Source organism: Sinocyclocheilus rhinocerous, unplaced genomic scaffold (assembly GCF_001515625.1).
Source record: "Sinocyclocheilus rhinocerous isolate Xijiao unplaced genomic scaffold, SAMN03320098_v1.1 scaffold3785, whole genome shotgun sequence".
Taxonomy (NCBI): Eukaryota; Metazoa; Chordata; class Actinopteri; order Cypriniformes; family Cyprinidae; genus Sinocyclocheilus; species Sinocyclocheilus rhinocerous.
Genome location: NW_015628674.1, coordinates 29,822 through 47,375, shown reverse-complemented (window position 1 = coordinate 47,375; position 17,554 = coordinate 29,822). Strand labels below are relative to the sequence as shown.

Sequence of the window (17,554 nt, the reverse complement as noted above, 5' to 3'; positions counted from 1 at the left end):
ATTATATATATATATATATATACTATGATGTATTTTTTATTGTTTTTTAAAAGCACAATGGCAAAAAAAAAAAAAAACTTAATGGTAATAAATAGGCTTTAAATCGGGCCTTTTTCCATTCTTTATGTATGTATTTATAAAGTACACATTATTTTAATTTCCTTCTGTAGCATAATATTATTTTGCATTTAAACTTTAATTTGTAATTTAAGTTATGTGCAATTGAAATAACTTTTTTCCACATTTTTGTCACATTACAATAGGTTACTAAAAGGGAAAGGGCACTTGTCATGAAGAATTGTCAAAATGCAAAAAAAAAGAAATAAATAAAATAAATAATAATAATGTTAGTAAAAATAGGCTTTAAAATAGCCTTTTTTCTTTATTTATAAAATGTATATTCTTTTCATTTCATGTAGCATAATATTATTGTGCATTTAAACTTATTGATTTATATATTAATTTATTTGCAATTTAAATTACTTTCCCCCCACATTTTAGTCATGAAAAAAATGTCACAATGCAAAAAAAAAATAAAAAAATAAAAAATCTTAATGGCAATAAAAATGAGCTCTTTACTTTCTTTATATATGTATTTATAAAATATATATTATTTTAATTTCCTCATGCAGCATACTGTATTATTGTGCATTTAAACTTAAATAAAAAAAAACATTTTAATTAACCTACACTATAGTAGGTTACTAAGATCGTAATGTATATATTAGGGGTTGGACGACTTCTGATTTTTTAAAGTCGACTTTTATGTGATGAAAGTCGATCCATCCCTCTCTCTCTCTCACACACACACATTATCACAGATTTTATATATATATATATATATATATATATATATATTAGTACACTCACAATTTAATTTAATTTCCCACTGCAACATATTTGAACATTTAAACTTCGATTTATTTGTAATTATTAAAACAGATTAAATGATGATGCTGATTTCTGTAGGGCTAAATTAGCTGGCAAAAAAATCCCCGCGTGTGTCCTGCCTGCGTTCTCTTTGGAGAGGTGTTATGAAATGTTTAATTGTGCCGGTTGCTCCAGCAGGGGAGGGACGCGGTGCGCGCTAGGAGGCGCTGGATCTCAGTGCGCACATGAGTCAACGTGCGGAGGACTCTCTCTCTCTCTCTCTCTCTCCATCATTTATGATCGCTCTTTCTCTCCGCTGCTCATTTGCTCCGCGTCTTCAATCACTCCTTCCGTTCTCAACCACAAATCTGCGGCGTTCAGTCCAGTCAAGCAGCATGAATTGAACGCTTCTAAATGACCATCCGAGCGCGTAAAGCGTTTCCATTCACCACAACTGTTTGGCTGTCATCCAGCGCGCTCCGCTTTGGCTTCTTCCCGGAGAAGAAAGAGAGACTCTTGATTTTCCCCTCTGCTGCTTTGGGTGTAAATGTTGAAGCTTGAATGGCTGGAGCTCAACCTGGCGTTCATGCGCTTCAACTCAAGCCGGTGTGCGTGTCCGAGAGTCTGAAGCGAGGCAGTCGATTTATGAAATGGGATGAGGTAAGTCACCACCAGCCTGTGTGTGTGTGTGTGTGTGTGTGTGTGTTTGACGTCTTCAAGTCAGAGAATGAATGCATGTGATGCTTGTGCGGTGAATGCGGTTTGTTTGATCGCTCGCGCGGATGTTGCATTGTTTACAAGCCCAGCATGAACGCAGCAAACGCCGCAGAGCCTCTCAATCAGCTCCCCATTGATCTCTATCGATGTTAGACGGGCTTTGACTTCTCAAGTCCATCAGCACAGACTCCATCTGGAGCGAGTGTCAGTCTCTGCAGAGCCTCGAGAATGACATCAGGTTACGTTGTGTGCAGTAATGTATCACTGGAAACCTGACTGCACTAATGCATATGCGATTGCTCACTCTGTGTCTGTAATATGAAGCCTTTAAAACAAGCGTGCAGTTTGCTAGCGAATATGTCGCATTTTGTAGCGAGTGCTGCATGAGCATTGATTGAGTGCTGAGGATCTCACACATTCACCTGTTGGATGAGAGAGTTTTCTGCGAGGAAAAACTCCCTGCAGCTCTAGATGAAGGAATTTAAAGACTTGATGAAATACATTGCCTGTATTTTAAACAATATACATGATTTCATTTGTTTCTGTTATTGCAGATGCTTTATTTTGTACCAGATGTTGAGAAATGAGGGGTTTTGTTGAATATTTAGTATACGTTCTCCCTCTACACTGAAAATAAAAGTTGATGTAGAAAGAGTTTTCTTTTAGAAATTGCTAGTATGTTTTACCATTAATTCAAAAAAAAAAAAAAACTGCAAGTAACATATTGAAGTAAATGTAACATTTTGACAATAGACTGACTGAAGTACACTCTTAAAAATAAAGGTGCTTAAAAGGTTCTTCACAGCACCTTTATTTTTAAGAGTGTATTTCCTTGTAAAATGTACTCCAATAATCTTTGTTTTTATTTACAACTATCATTTTTACAGTGTAATAGTACATTTAGTAGTTGATCAATATGAGTTTTAATGGACTTTAGCTTTTAGTTCATGCTGATCTTGAATATCTGGTTGCACCATTAATCAAAAATCAACTAGGTTTTGATGTGGTTATGTTTTACACATCACTAATTTAGTCTATTAATGCTCAAAAGTTAAATATTAAAGCCATACATTCATTTGAAAAATGTCTGCTATAAATTCTGTCCAAAAAAGCTGGTATATTATGTTAGTGTAACTCTAGTTCATTAAATCTGATATCATTTTCAGCATTTATTTTTATAATGACATATGACAAAAAACTGGTTTATAAGCTCATTAGTGTAAATCTAGGAAATGCATTTAAGTCTGATACCATTTCTCTAACATTTCTTTTCTAATTTAACAATTGTTTCATTGCAAATTATCAGCAGGACAAGAAATATTAACATGCATTTGAGAATTCATTTGGCGTGTTCTCTTTGCCACATTAAATATGAAGAGATTTTGATGTGGTGTTGTAAATCAGGTAAAGTAAAACGTTTATTGATGTTGGTAACATCAGTACTTTTAATGCTTTAACGCTAAATGTAAAAGCCATTCTTGGTCATTTTAATCATAAAGGTTACATTCATTTTAGAACCTGCTGCTATAAATTCTGTCCAGAAAAGCTACCAGAGATTTTAAGAAGTGAAGCATTTTATTGAATATTTAGCATATTCCCCCTAATATTGTGAATAATATTAATACATATATTAATGATAATATTATTATAATATGAATGATAATATTTAGTGGTTGAACAATATGGGTCTTAATGACCAATTCTTGGACTTTTGCTTTTAGTTCACACAGATCTTGATCAAAAATCAGCTGTAATTCAGCTATTAAGAGATTCTTGTTCTGTAAATAATCTAAAGTAAAACATTTGTTGATGTTGTAACATCAGTACTTCGGTCTGTTATGCTTTAAAATGATCAAAAATGACTTTTATATTTAGCTTTAATCACACAGGCTACAATCATTTTAGAACCTGCTGCTCTAAATTCTCTAAATATGTCAGTGTAACTCTAATTTTATGCAAATTAGCCAGAGTAAAACATATCAGTACTTTTGTCTATTATGTAATGCTCTAAAGCAACATATGCTATACATTCTGTCCAAAAAAGCTGGTTTATTATGTTAGTGTCACTCTAGGTAATACATTGAAGTCTGATATCATTTTCAACATTTTTCTAACATTTGTTCTAATTTAATCCATTTAAGACATTTTTCATACAAAACAGCTGGTTAGTTATGTTATACATTTAATAAGTCTGATAGCATTTTTCTAGCATTTCTATAATTTTTCTAGCCTTTTTTTCTAATTGAAACACTTTTTTATTCAAATGATCTAAGGTCAAACATTTGTTGATGTTGGTAACATCAGTACTTTTGTCTATTATAGTGCTCTAAAGCTAAATACATTCATTTTAGAAACCTCTGCTATAAATTCTGTCCAAAAAAGCTGGTTTGTTATATTAGTGTTACAAACTCAAGTCTAATACCATTAAAATTAAGTCTGATACAATTTTCAGCATTTTTCTCATTTAAAACATTTTTTATCACAAATTTAAGTCTGATACCATTTATCTAGCATTTTCTATCCCAATTAAACACAACATAATAAGAATAATCAACATAATTAACATGGGTTTTAGAATGTATTTGAACAAAACCAGATGATGATGTTCTGCAGAATGATTTGAGATGTTATAAAGGTGTGTCTGTGCCTCAAATTTAATGATATAACCCAGAATCTGAAATATCGCTTCTCGGTTTTGCATTTTCAGGTTTAAAAGGGGGGAAAAATGCCATCGTTTGGATGTATCCGTGCTCTTTTAGAAGCTGTAATCACTAAGTAGGTGTGAGTTTTCTGGAGGAGTCTGACTGCCATCAGCACAATAATGCCGTGCAGCTTTACATGAGCTTATGCTGAAATTGTTGACGTTTAAAAGCTTTTCTCTGCAAATAAAATGGGAAATGTTGGCCTGTTGCTATGGCAACTTTCATGCTTAAGATTCCCGTCTTCCTTGCCTGCCTTACATTAGCGAAGACATGCCGCACCGCCCAACTTAGATGTGCAGTTAGAATGTGGGCAGACCCACGCAAGAGCTAAAATAACACAATCAATTACAGATCTCTGTGGAGAGGACGGTAAATGCTCCCCTTCGCTCGGCGGATGAGACGTTGGTTCTGCTTAAACAGACCTGTGACTTGAATGTTGTGACTTCCACCAGGTGGGAAATTATTACCAGCCAGCATGAATCACTCTAATATAGAGCGCTTATGCAACGTCTGAGTCAAACCTCAAATTTCGGTCCGTCCCGAGACCGTATCGAGAAACATGTTTTCAAGTGGATTGCCACAGAAATCCCAAGCGTTCTTCTTGCGCGAGGCAAGATTAGTCTTCACCTCCCACAGAAACATGACGTCGGCTTACACAAGACTTTGATTCTGCTGTGCTTTTTATTTAGTGCACTTAAAATAACTCCTGCAGTTGCATGTACAGATCATATGTTATCAAAATTGGACTTTTATGGGTTCTATTCCGTCCGTTTCCTCTGAGCCACTCTTATTTTAGTAGTATATGATAAGCTTTTGTTAATTACTTGAATTTTATATTATGTTTTAGTTATTTTGTTGTGTGTTTGTCATTTTATTAATCTATATGTATACATTATGCAACATTTGAAGTGGATCAAAAAAAGTTCATCAAAGCTGTCCTAAGACAAGAACGCATTTTAGTTTATGATATTTTATTGATATATATATAGTTTTTTATTCATTTTTAGTTATTAGCTTTTTTAAATTTTGAATTTAGGTTTTGAGATTTTAGTTAATGTTTTAGTAATTTTGTTGCATGTTTTATTTTACTAGTCTATATTGTTTTTATTAATTTTTGTTTATTAGTTTTTGTATAATGTTAGTACTTTAAAATACATAGTTTATATATGTATTTTATTTTTTATTTCAGTTTATTTATTTCAAGTAATTATTTATATTTTTTGTATTATTATAATTGAATTTTATGGGTTATATTCTGCCATTTGACATCAAAATTGGGCTTTGTAACAGTTCCAGCGTGTTTTTCACTGTTCCTTCGATGTGATTGCAGTTATGGTGTAATTTTCTTCCTAGTCACCAGTAGGGTTGCAAAGAGGTGGAAAATTTCCAGTAAATTTGGGACATATTCCAGAAATTTTGGAAACTTTCCAGGATTTTATGGAATATTCCAGGGATTTTTTGGAAATTTTCTGGAAATTTTCCACCCCTTTACAACCCTAGTCACCTGGGGGGCGATAGCCTCAGGTAAAGGTGATAGAACACCCAAATGAGCAAGAGCTAAGGAAGTAAGGTTAGCCCTTGAAACCATGGCTGCATCCGAAAACTTATGCAGCTGACTTGCTGCCTCGCTGCCGTATGAGGCAAAGACTTTGCAGGCAGCGTTTTTGCACGAAGGCACCTCATGAAACTGATTTCGGACAGGCTTCTGAGGCAGAGTAACGGTTTAATGATCTACAATAAAATAGAACAAGTTTTGATGATAACTAAACAAATATTTAATTACTATATAATACTGATTTCACGCTAGAAATCACATCAAAAGTGCAAAAAGTTAGTCAGAAATATACATTTACACACAAACTGACCACCAAACACAAATTTCAGACACCATCTTTATTTTTTAGCTCAACCGTCACGGAATGGAAAGCACAGGATTGTGGGATATCAAAGGCAGGGAAGGATACATCTATGCTGCCTTCAAAATTCGATCAGAAGAAGGTACCTCCGGAGACAGGAAGTAAAGCAGAATTTAGATTCGGACGTGCCTTGATGCCTTCCTGCCTTGGAATGCTGCTTCCGAAGGCAGCATTTTAGAGCTTTTCGGTCGCACCCCATGTGGTAGCTTAGCTCAAGGGGGGAAGGCAGATAGTTTTAAGAAAAAGGAGGGTTTGAGTTGGCATTCAGCTTTGTCCCTTCTGGCCTTTAATTGAGGAACGGTTTGTTAAAGACATTCATTGGTGGGCCAATATATTCATGATTTTGATTGACTGTGTTTGGTGTGTTATCTGGAATCTTTGAATTCTGTACCGACTTTACGCCAACATCTTTTCTTGGATATTTGGATTGCCCGGGTTTGGATTGTTTGATTGTCTTTTCTTTTTCTTCTCCTTTTTGCAACTTTACATTTGGATTAAGTTTTTCTTGCTTTTTGAGGAGTTTTTTCCATCACTACAGGACTGTGGTTGCGAACTGAATTTACATTTTGTGCATAGACAATCAGATCATTCGTCGCTGGGTTTTTTTTCCATTTACTTCAGCATAGAATATTTATATTCTTGCCCCAGTGTGTGTTTCCGGGTTGCATTTTTGGACTGAGTTTATATTGAAGGACTGAATGGACGTGGTTTTGATTATAGGGTATTACTGCATGGTGGTGGGGTGGTCTTTTGTCCTCTAAATATTCTGTGATATGTACTGATTGGTTGGCAATTATACTCTGTACAAAAGAGTTGGATGGTGTCCCTATTATTTTATTGTGTTACATATTGCCCTTAATGTGGAATGGTTGTTACAACTTGAATGGGTTTTATTCCATCTATTTGTTTTATTCCATCTATTTATTCCATTCTATTATCTATTTATTTTTAGTAATTTTGTTGCGTTTAATATTTTATGAATCTATATAGTTTTTATAAATATTTTTTATTTATTAGTTTTTGTTGAATTTTCGTTATTTTAATACTTCAAGTTAAACTAAATGAAAATTAGAAATATTTTATTTTATATATTTATTTTTTATATTTGACTTAATTTTATTTCATTTAACGTTCATTTTATTTCAAGTAGTGATTTTTATTTATGTTTTTAGTTTTAGGTAATTATAATCCTGCTCTATATGCTAGTGTAAAAGGAAACTTTCAGCAGATATATGCTCTTAAAATGTATGACATTACAGACCAAAAATAATGACATCTTGCATTTAGATCCATATTGTCCAAAATAGTTGTCTTACAATAGCAAGTGATTCCCATTTAGTTATTTTGATATGTCAAGTTAAACTAAACAAAAATGTGAAATGTTGCCTTTGCATGCATCAGAAATAAAACTGCAGATTTTATTTTATTTCCATTTAAGTTTTTTTATTTAAAGGAACAATTTTTATGTTTTTTTAGTTAATTATAACTCTTCTCAGAGCTCATCTATATGCTAGTGTAAAAGGAAACGTTTATGATGTATATATTTAAGATCCGTCTTTCTCCTCCAGCAGGAGCGACCAAAAATAAAGCCATTTTGCATTCAGATTCATGTGCATGATGTGCATTGTCCAAAATTGTTGTCTAGCAATAGCAAGTGGTAAATCATGGTCTATGTAAATTAAAGGTTATTGGCTATTTTACATTTCATTATGTCCTGATTCAGTTCCCCGTTTCCAGCCCTTTTTCAAAAGAAAATACATCTGTGCATTAAAGAATATCTTTGTCTTTTCATGGGACCTTAATGCATATTGTGAATATGTTGTCCATTACCATTTTTACATTAATTCTGCTGTGTATTTATACTTAATGTCATTTTTCTCTGCTTAGGATTCATCTACGGTGACTCCAGTGACGTTGCGCGTCGATCCGCAGGGATACTTCCTGTACTGGACAGATCAGAATAAGGTAAAATTTCTCAAATCGAAATCCAGTGCAGCCTGATTGAAGTTTGTGATACATATAAATATATATATATAAATACATAATTTTTTTTTTTTCACAAGTGCGTCCCAGTTTTGTGTGCAGTGTTTGCTGATCGGGTTGTCCATTGCACTGTTATTCTAGTATTTTTGCTATACCACCTTACTATTTATTAGAATTTAATTTATATTTATATATTTTTCATTTTAGTTAAAGCTTTAATTTAGTTTGTTGTCTTGATTAAAGGTCTATTTAGTTTTTATAAACCTTTATTTCATTTTTTTCCCTCATTTAGTACTTAAACTAAATGAAAATGAGAAATCTTGCCTTTGCAACTAATTGAAACGTTTTTTTATAACTCTCTAATAAGTTTTTTAATATTCTATTTCATTTAATTTGTTTAAATTAACACTAAATGTAATTTTTATTTATGTATTTTCCATTCTAATTTAAATTTTAGTTAACGTTTTCGTAATTTTGTTGCAGTGTTTTTGTTGTTGTTTCGATGAAATATGCACTCTGAAAAATGCTGGGTTAAATACAACCCAGTGCTGGGTAAAATAGGGACAAACCCAGCAATTGGGTTGTTTTGACCCAGCGGTTGGGTTACTACCCAGAAGGTTGGGTTAAACATTTAACCAAACCGCTGGGAAAAAACAGCCCAATTGCTGGGTTTGTCCCTATTTTACCCAGCACTGGGTTGTATTTAACCCAGCATTTTTTAGAGTGTGTCTTTTTAGTTTTTAATAGTTTTTATTAAATTTCTTATTTCTTCATTTAGTACTTAAACTTAATGAATTTTTTTTTTTTGCCTTTGCAACTATTTGGAAATAAATGCAAATGAATATTTCTCTAATATGTTTTTAATATTCTATTGTATTAAATTAACATTAAATTGATTATTTTTATTTATAAAATTTAACATTTAATTTATTTCAATTAACATAGATATATTTGAGTGTTTTTAGTTTTAGTTGACGATAATAACACTGGTCGTGGGATTTCCTGACGTTGACACTAACCTGCCAATGACATTAAAAGCATTTTTGACATTAAAAAATTCTCTCTTCACCCTTAAGCTCAAGTGTCCTGAGCATTAAAACAAGACATTATAGATTTACATCTCATCAGAACGAAACAGTTCGTTTTATCTAGTGTGGTGTCACTTTCCAAAGTCTGTCCGGAGGGAATGAGGTTGAGTCTTTTGTCCAGATGGAGCACCGACAGCCAAATGCTCACATCGCCTCAGAGTCTGGCTCAGAGAGATGTCCCACTTTACATGAGCGATTTTCATCCAAGTATGGATGATTTTTCATTTGAACTGTTCCAGAGTCTGTCCTTCACTTTTTGTGTTTGCCTTAATATTCTAAACATGAAAATAAAGGCGTACTGTTCATTCAGTGTTGATCTTGACTGATGTACCTGGAGCTGCTGATCTGATAAACAGCATCTAGTAGATTGTGCTCAATAGTAATTGTGCTGAAATGATCTGATGGAGTTAAGTGTGGGTGAAGAGCAGAGCAGACGTCACACTGTATTAAAAGCATACAGCATTGCTGTATATGATTACACAAGAATCACAAGCATGTTTGGTATGATAACATCAGTTCATTCTGCCTTTCAGAAAGCGTCAGAAAGCACAGTCGTATCTTATCATGGCAAATTAAGGCCATTGAGCTGATAAAACCAGAACATGAAGAGCTCATCTGCCATGACATTGATTTTGAGTAAAAGAATGTTGAAAAATACCTTGCACTTGTTCATTTTACATCTTAATTCACCTCTTTTGATGAACCTAAAATATCTTTTGTATTTATAGACGGAATTATACATGAAATCAAACTGACCCTGTTCACTTTCATAATTCATGTTCCTGGTTTTAAATGTCATTTTAAAAATGATTTATTTATTTGGTTGCTAGTTTGTTTTCAAGATGTAAACTGAAAAAAAAAAAAAAAAAAAAACTTGGTGTATGATTCATTTTGAAACAATTTTGCTAGTTTGTTTTCAAGATTTAAACTGAAAAAAAAAAAAAAAAAAAACTTGGTGTATGATTCATTTTGAAACAATTTTCACTCAAACATTGCTAGTAAATTTCATAAATAATTGCAAAGAAACTGCAAGTAACACATTAAAGTAAGCATGACATTTGAAGTAGAAACAATGAAATAGTATTTTCTTGTAAATGGTGTTATTTTAGGATCATTGGGATAATATTATAGTTCTTATTCATATTTTGAATCGGTTTTTATTTTTATATTTACAGTTGTCATTTTAAGTTTAGTTAAAGATTTAGTCATTTGGTTGTGTTTTTGTTTTTATATCTATGTTGATATAGTTTTGAAATGAGTTTATTTCAGTTTTAGTTTGAGTTATTTTAGTACATTAAGTTAAACTAAATTAAAATGAGAAATGTTGCCTTGGCAACTAGATAAAATTTAAAGTTTTATATTTTAATTTTATTCAAGGTAAAGTGTGACCTGGACATGCTTTGAGCGTAAACTCGACAGGAAGTGAGGTCATATGAGTTGAATGTGGATTTGGCAGCATATAACGGCCTCTCCTCTCCTCTTGCCCTTTTATGTAAGAGAATCAATTATGATTCAGTCGAGTGCGAGTGTATTCCAGCAAACTTTAGCATGTGATTTCTCATGTCAGTTTGTGAAAGCAGCAGTGAGTAACATCAGAATAATATTCATATGAGTGACTCAATTTTCAGATACCAGATGGTATTGAATAAAACGCAGCTAATTGTGAGGGACTCCGAAGGGCTCGGGACGCCTAAACTGCATTCAGTTATCAGATTCAGTGCGTATAGATATTGATATTGGCTGAAACAAAAGCATTTCCAGGTCACATTTCCCTTAAAATATAATGAAAAAATTATATATATGAGCATTATAGTAATGACAATTTGCAAAGTAGAATCACACAATTAAAAACAAAATCACAATGAAATGAAATAGTAATAGTCCTAAAATGGGCTTTGTTTTTTTAAAGGCAAAATATAAATGCTTACCTCATTTTTCTTTAAAGATTAGGCACATTTTTTTTATATAAAAAAAGAAAAGAATAACAAGAATAAAAAAATGCAACCATACATACTCAAGTTAAATTTAAATAGTTAAATATTTATGGTGTAGTGTTTGTTATACTGCCCAGTGTTTTTTTTTTTTTTTTAGTATTATTGAGATACAATACTATTATAATTTTTATTAATATTTTGAATCAGTTTTTCTTTTTTTCCTTTTTCACTTTTTTTAAGTTTTAGTAATTTTGTTGTTTTTTTCTGATTTTTTTCTTTATATAATTTGTATAATTTTTTTTCAGTTTAACTTTATTTACTGTTTAAGTATTTATGGTAGTATTTGTTATTCTGCCTTTGTTTTTTACATGATCACACTATATTACTTAATCACACTATATAGTAAAATGTGCATCACAATGCAATATAATCTTAATGACCCTAAAATAGAACTTTAAAAAAAATAATACAAAGTATAATTTCTTACCTTTTACTGTATTTTTGGGATGAAATATGGCTTGGACTGATTCTGTACAGGTTTTGTGAGATTCACCCTGTTTTTTTTTTACTCAGATAACAATCTACTTGTCAATCAATGAAAGCAATGAAAGCAAACCTGACAGTTTTTCCTGTCCATAAAATACACTCAGAATTCCAGCACAGGCGCCTCTGGCCAATAGTAATATAATAGCATCCTGTATTGTTATGCAAACCAAGAGTATATTTGAATCAATACATGCGTTTCTATATTTAGCAGCACTGCAGGCCGGATTGTCGCCAGCGAGAGTTGAGCAAATCATCGCAGTCACTTACAAGCGGCTCCATTATTGAATATTGTAGCAGGTTTGTGAGTTTTCTGTGGATGGAGAGTCAATAGAGTGCGGTTTGCTCTGCTGAACTAACAGATATTTGATCATGTAGTCTCAATGGATTTTCAGAAGCGGAGTCTGAGCTTGCTGGCGACGTCTTCTGCAAGCTGATTTCAAGAGTTCCTGGTGCCTGTCTTCATATTGCTTTAGCCCGACTCCCCGTCACAGACCACCTCCATCCCCTGTTGCCATGGCGCTGGTGAAGCTCCCGCCACCATACGCGGGTTTTCATAGATGAACCGTCTGTGTGAGAGATGCTTTCATTATTCAGACAGCCTTGGCACGCACTTGCAATTATCATAAATATTTTATCATAGTCATATAATAGGGAAACTATATCGAAAAAATAGCAACTGCACTGCATCGTAGTTGCACGCATGCAGGGACCCTCACATGTTCAGAAAATGCGCACATTTACATTTGCATTGTTTGGTTTCCCGTCAATGTCATTTCTGCATGTTTTGATTTCAAAGTTAGTAGGCTAAATGCGAGTTGAGTTGGAAATGACCTCGTGGCCTTGTGAATATTAAAGGAGACGTGTTTCTTGTCCTGTGTTAGTGTTTTAGGTCAAAGCTCTGAACAAATGACATCCTGGATGTCTTTATATAATCTCCTGGAGTCTGCTGTCCTCCCGCGTTCACAGAAGTGTGTCACGCGCACAAAAGTGTGTCAGCGAGGGCTGGGGATTGTAGCCCATCCAAAATGTCTAGAAAGGAAGAGAAGTATACTATAGAAATAATGAAAATTGATTAATTTTGTGAAATTATAATTGGTTGTTTTGTGCCAATTTATCCTTATAGAAAGTGTTTGTTTAATCACAGATGTGGATTTTTAAAAAGGCCAATAATGTGCAGAAACACAGATTTATAACGTATATAATATGTGTAATACCTAATGTATGTTTTATAAAATATATCTCTTTCTTCCAGGCAGAGTGTTTGTGTATTTTTCAGTAATTCTTTCTGCAAGTTGCATCGTTATGCCAGTAGGTAGCGCCGTAGGTCTTTTATAAGTGAGTAATTTAATGATTCATTCAACCGATTTGTTCAAAACACTGATTTAGTCAGTGAATCATTCATTTAAGTGATTTGTTAAACCATATAGATTCATGCAGGCACAAAAGAAACTTATGAGTGAGTCATTGAATTGTTCACTCAACTGACTCGCTGGACCATCCCGAAACAAAACACCAAAACAGTGATTTTCTCAGACACACTATTGTATTTGTTTTGAACTCTTTTCGCTGATGGAACAACAACAGACAAAGCAACTGGTGATATTGTGCCAAGGACGTAGAATTTGGTAGGGACACTTGGGACATGTCCCTTACATTGTCCAGTGACTACTAAATTGTCCCTAGCAATAATTTTGATCAAACAATTCAATATATGTGTATGTTAACGCTGTTGTTGTAATTTCGGCCAAATCTCAAATAGGTCATACCATTGATATTACCTGAGAAGTGAACAAAGCCGAAGTGTTTAAAACATACGAGCACAGCTCAGTTTAATGATAAAGTTTACTGTCTTTAACTTTGTTGTTCTTTTGTGTTTATCTGCTTCTCCCATTTGCTCTTTTTACATTGACTATCACTCCATATAGACTAATACAATCAGATACAACATATACAATAATTTCTCAAATATGCACAGTATTACAAACAGAACTGCAGTGCTCAAACTACAGTAGTCAACATTTGAAGTGGATCAAAAAAGTTAATCAAAGTTGTCCTAAGACAAGAACGCATTTTGGTTTTAGGACAACTTTGATTAAAGGTTTTGATCCACTTCAAATGTTGACTAGTATATTTCAAATATAGTGAATTAAGCTACAAACTTGATCATAATGTGCAATGTTTCCATCTAACATGTATTTTGAGCTGCAGCTCCTCATATTAATGGGGCGTTTCACCAGTTGGCAGTAAACTGGTTACCTCATTGAATATTTTCATAGATTTGTGTAAGATGTTATCTTTTGAATGGAAAAATGTATATTTTATTTGTAAACATCATACTTTTTTCGTTTATTTCAGTTAATGTCATAAAACTAGCGAGCAAACCAGTAGTAGTACTGGCAGTGTCGTGTAAACATGACTGTAGACACAAAAAGCAGAGGAACAGACAAACCGATTCAATTGAATTGAAACCGCTCCGATTGATTAAAACTCGTAACTTTGATCATTTAATTCAAGCGATTCACTAGCAAAAGCCAGATCAAAAGAGCCATTCATTTTCAAATTTCGACTTTGCATGTAATAATTTTAAAAAGCACGTATAGTGATGGGTGACGTAGATTTTCAAAACTCTGAATCATTTAAACCAATTGTGATGCAAAAGCTCTCCAATTGGATCACATATGGCGAATCATTTAATTTAGATAGGGACATCGGATCGGGTTTGCAAATCATTTTGCGAATTGCATGATTCGCGATCCAAGCTCCGAGTTCTGATCTGAAATTATGGTTCACGAATCATTATTCGGATCGGGACTTAATGACGTGACATGTGGCCAAGTACGGTGACCCATACTCGGAATTAGTGCTCTGCATTTATCCATCCAAAGTGCACACAACAGTGAACACACACACACCGTGAACACACACCCGGAGCAGTGGGCAGCCATTTATGCTGCGGCGCCCGGGGAGCAGTTGGGGGTTCGGTGCCTTGCTCAAGGGCACCTCAGTCATGGTATTGAAGGTGGGAGAGAGCGCTGTACATTCACTCCCCCCACCTACAATCCCTGCCGGTACGAGACTCGAACCCGCAACCTTTGGGTTACGAGTCCAACTCTCTAACCATTAGGCCACGACTTCCCCCAAACCAAGACAACCTTAGAAGCACGGATTGCGAATCATTTGATTTAGATCGAAACTTTGGAGCGGGTTTGCGAGTCTTTTGATTCCGGTCGGAACTTCAGAGCGGGTTCACATCATTTGATTTAGATCGGAACTTCGGAGCGGGTTTGTGAATCATTTTGTGAATTGAATAATTTGTGATCCACGCTCCAAGTCCTGATCTAAAATGATGGTTTGCAAATCATTACTCAGATCGGGATTTCGCAGTACATATCGCAAATCATTTGATTCAGGTCAGATTTTTTTTTTTGTATAATCACAGTTTTACTACACACACAGTACTGTAGTTAAACTATGATTAGTGTAGTTAAACAATCCAAAAAACATCTTTAAAACCGAAATAAAAGTCACTTACAAAATGATATTGGATGAACATTAAAAAATCTGACATTGCCAAACAAGTGAATGAATCTTCCTCAGAAGAGACAAAAACAGCAACTCACTTCAGTGTCTCACTTATATTATAATTATGTACATAAGCTTTTAGTGAAATTTAGATTAACTAATTAATCTGTTGTTTGACCTCTTCATATTTAAGGAGGAAACTATAGTTTCCAAAGTTGGGAATTTCTTGTTATGATTTTCAAGAGTATAGAAATTAGTAGAGACACTGTGACATGTCTATACCAATACCCATCGACTACTAAATTGTCCCTAGAAATAATTTTGATGAAACAAATAGATGTATGTTGTCTGCTGTTAAATCCCCACCAATGCCAAAATCAATCCTACATTGTGCCTAAATATAAGTTACTCAATATTAACTTATTGTTTATGGAAATGTTGTATAAAAGAAATGTCAAAATCCCGCTGTTTGTGATATTCATATTGGTAAACAACAGCACTCTTGCAGGCATGATATGGCTTAAATATGCCCTGGCTCATATTTAAATATCGTAGTTCTGTTTTTTTTTGTGTGTGTGTACATTACTTATGAGCTCATAAAACAGCATGCAGGAAAAAAATAAAGGAATCCGACAAATGTGGTTTAGTTTTTAGAGTATGATAGAGTCACATTACAGGGCACCGTCACATGTCAAGTTGACAAATGTTAGAAGCTGTTTGTGGAGTACATGAGGACATTCAGGTTTTACCATCATAAAAATGATATTCTATTTGTACCCTCCAATCATTGCTGTGTTGCATAAATGAGTATAAAGAGCAAATGCCTCTTTGTTTTGTTCCAGCTCAGTTGTAGCTCGGTCGTGCCAGCAGAATGCCGTCAGCTTTGGTTTCTGCTGCAGCTGTCAGAAAGCATATCCATCAGCATGTCCATTACACACTGCAGACGCAAATAATGCGGCGCTCTGGCCCTGCATCATTTCCTTACCAGGGTATTTTAACGAGAGCCTTTCGGTTAATTCTTTGATCTGGATCTGCGTGTGTGAATTAGTCACTATGTTTTAAGTCTGTTTAATTATTTATTCTTGATTTTCCGTCATTGTTTTCTCTGTCAACATTTCCCGTGCTGTTACCTCGTGTGATGTCTGAATGGCTTTTGTGATATTTAACATCATATTGATTCGGTTCAACAGAATGAAATTGTTTTTGTGAGCTGTGGCATAAAATCTGCCCCTCCCTCTTTCAGGAAACAGATCTATTGGACATCACCTACATCAAAGATGCAAGAACGGGGAAATGCACCAAAACGCCAAAGGTAGGACTGCTGCATTCAATGCACCCAACCAGACGAATACATCCAGGCCCAAACAATATGCCAACCAATACTAGTTCCAACATATTTTAAAGCAAGAAAAGGAAAGTTCATCCACACTCATGAATCTTATGTAGTCAAGTCAAACAATCCACCTCATTTTTAACGTTAAGAACGGACGCAGCCATTTTGTAACATGACTGTGCGAAACTTCCAGTGTCATTTGTTTCCAGTTAATTTTAGCGGTATGCCTACCAAAGATCGTTATGCTGCTTGATATCGCATACTGGTATTTATTGTATTATCATAATTATAAACACTGGATTGTACCGTTTACTGCAAATTTTTGTTCTTCTAGGTAGCATTTTAATAATGTTTGGCTAACGTTCTGCCAAGGTTCTATCAAAGTTATGAACACACGTTCTTTCAGTATCATGAATAGAACATTAGTTCAATTGGAAAAACGTTATACATTGTTCATGGAATGTTGTTTTGTTCGACTGACATTTCTTAAATGTTACTACTTGTTTCGGAATGTTCAGAGAACATTCAAAAGTAACATTCCCTTAAAGTTTGAAAATGGTAAAACGGAATGTTCCCTTATAGACCAATTTGGAGTAGACGTCACAGTTACATCACTTGCAGCTGCGCGCGCATTGTGGTGGCATAAAAACACTGGGAACAAGTGGAGGGGAACGGGTAAAATCCATGGAATAATAGAAAAAATGTATTGTTGTGCCTTTGGATGTCAGAATCGGAATGCAAATAATTTTTATATAATACTGTTGTCAAAGATGTCATTTGAAGCTAAAAGCAGATGTTTAAACGGACAAACTATGAATGAAACCTGCTATGATTACCCTACTTTTAAAGCATAAATTTGATTTAAACAACAGGTCTATATAATGTTCATATAGGGGACATATTGTATTAGCCCTACAGTTGAAATACATGCATGAAATACTAT

The 17,554-nt window shown here is 34.0% G+C and overlaps 1 protein-coding gene across 1 annotated transcript in view; it reads left to right on the top strand.

Annotated features, from left to right (window-relative positions):
• Positions 1-1,127: 1,127 nt before the first annotated feature.
• LOC107737900 (1-phosphatidylinositol 4,5-bisphosphate phosphodiesterase beta-1-like) overlaps positions 1,128-17,554 on the top strand; it is a gene marked incomplete at its 3' end in the record, with an annotated part of 46,076 nt that continues 29,649 nt past the window's right edge. Inside the window, exons 1-3 of the mRNA XM_016549538.1 lie at positions 1,128-1,530; positions 8,093-8,170; positions 16,522-16,590. Of these exons, the coding sequence (XP_016405024.1) occupies positions 1,432-1,530; positions 8,093-8,170; positions 16,522-16,590 (246 nt within the window). The remainder of the gene's footprint in view (positions 1,531-8,092; positions 8,171-16,521; positions 16,591-17,554) is intronic.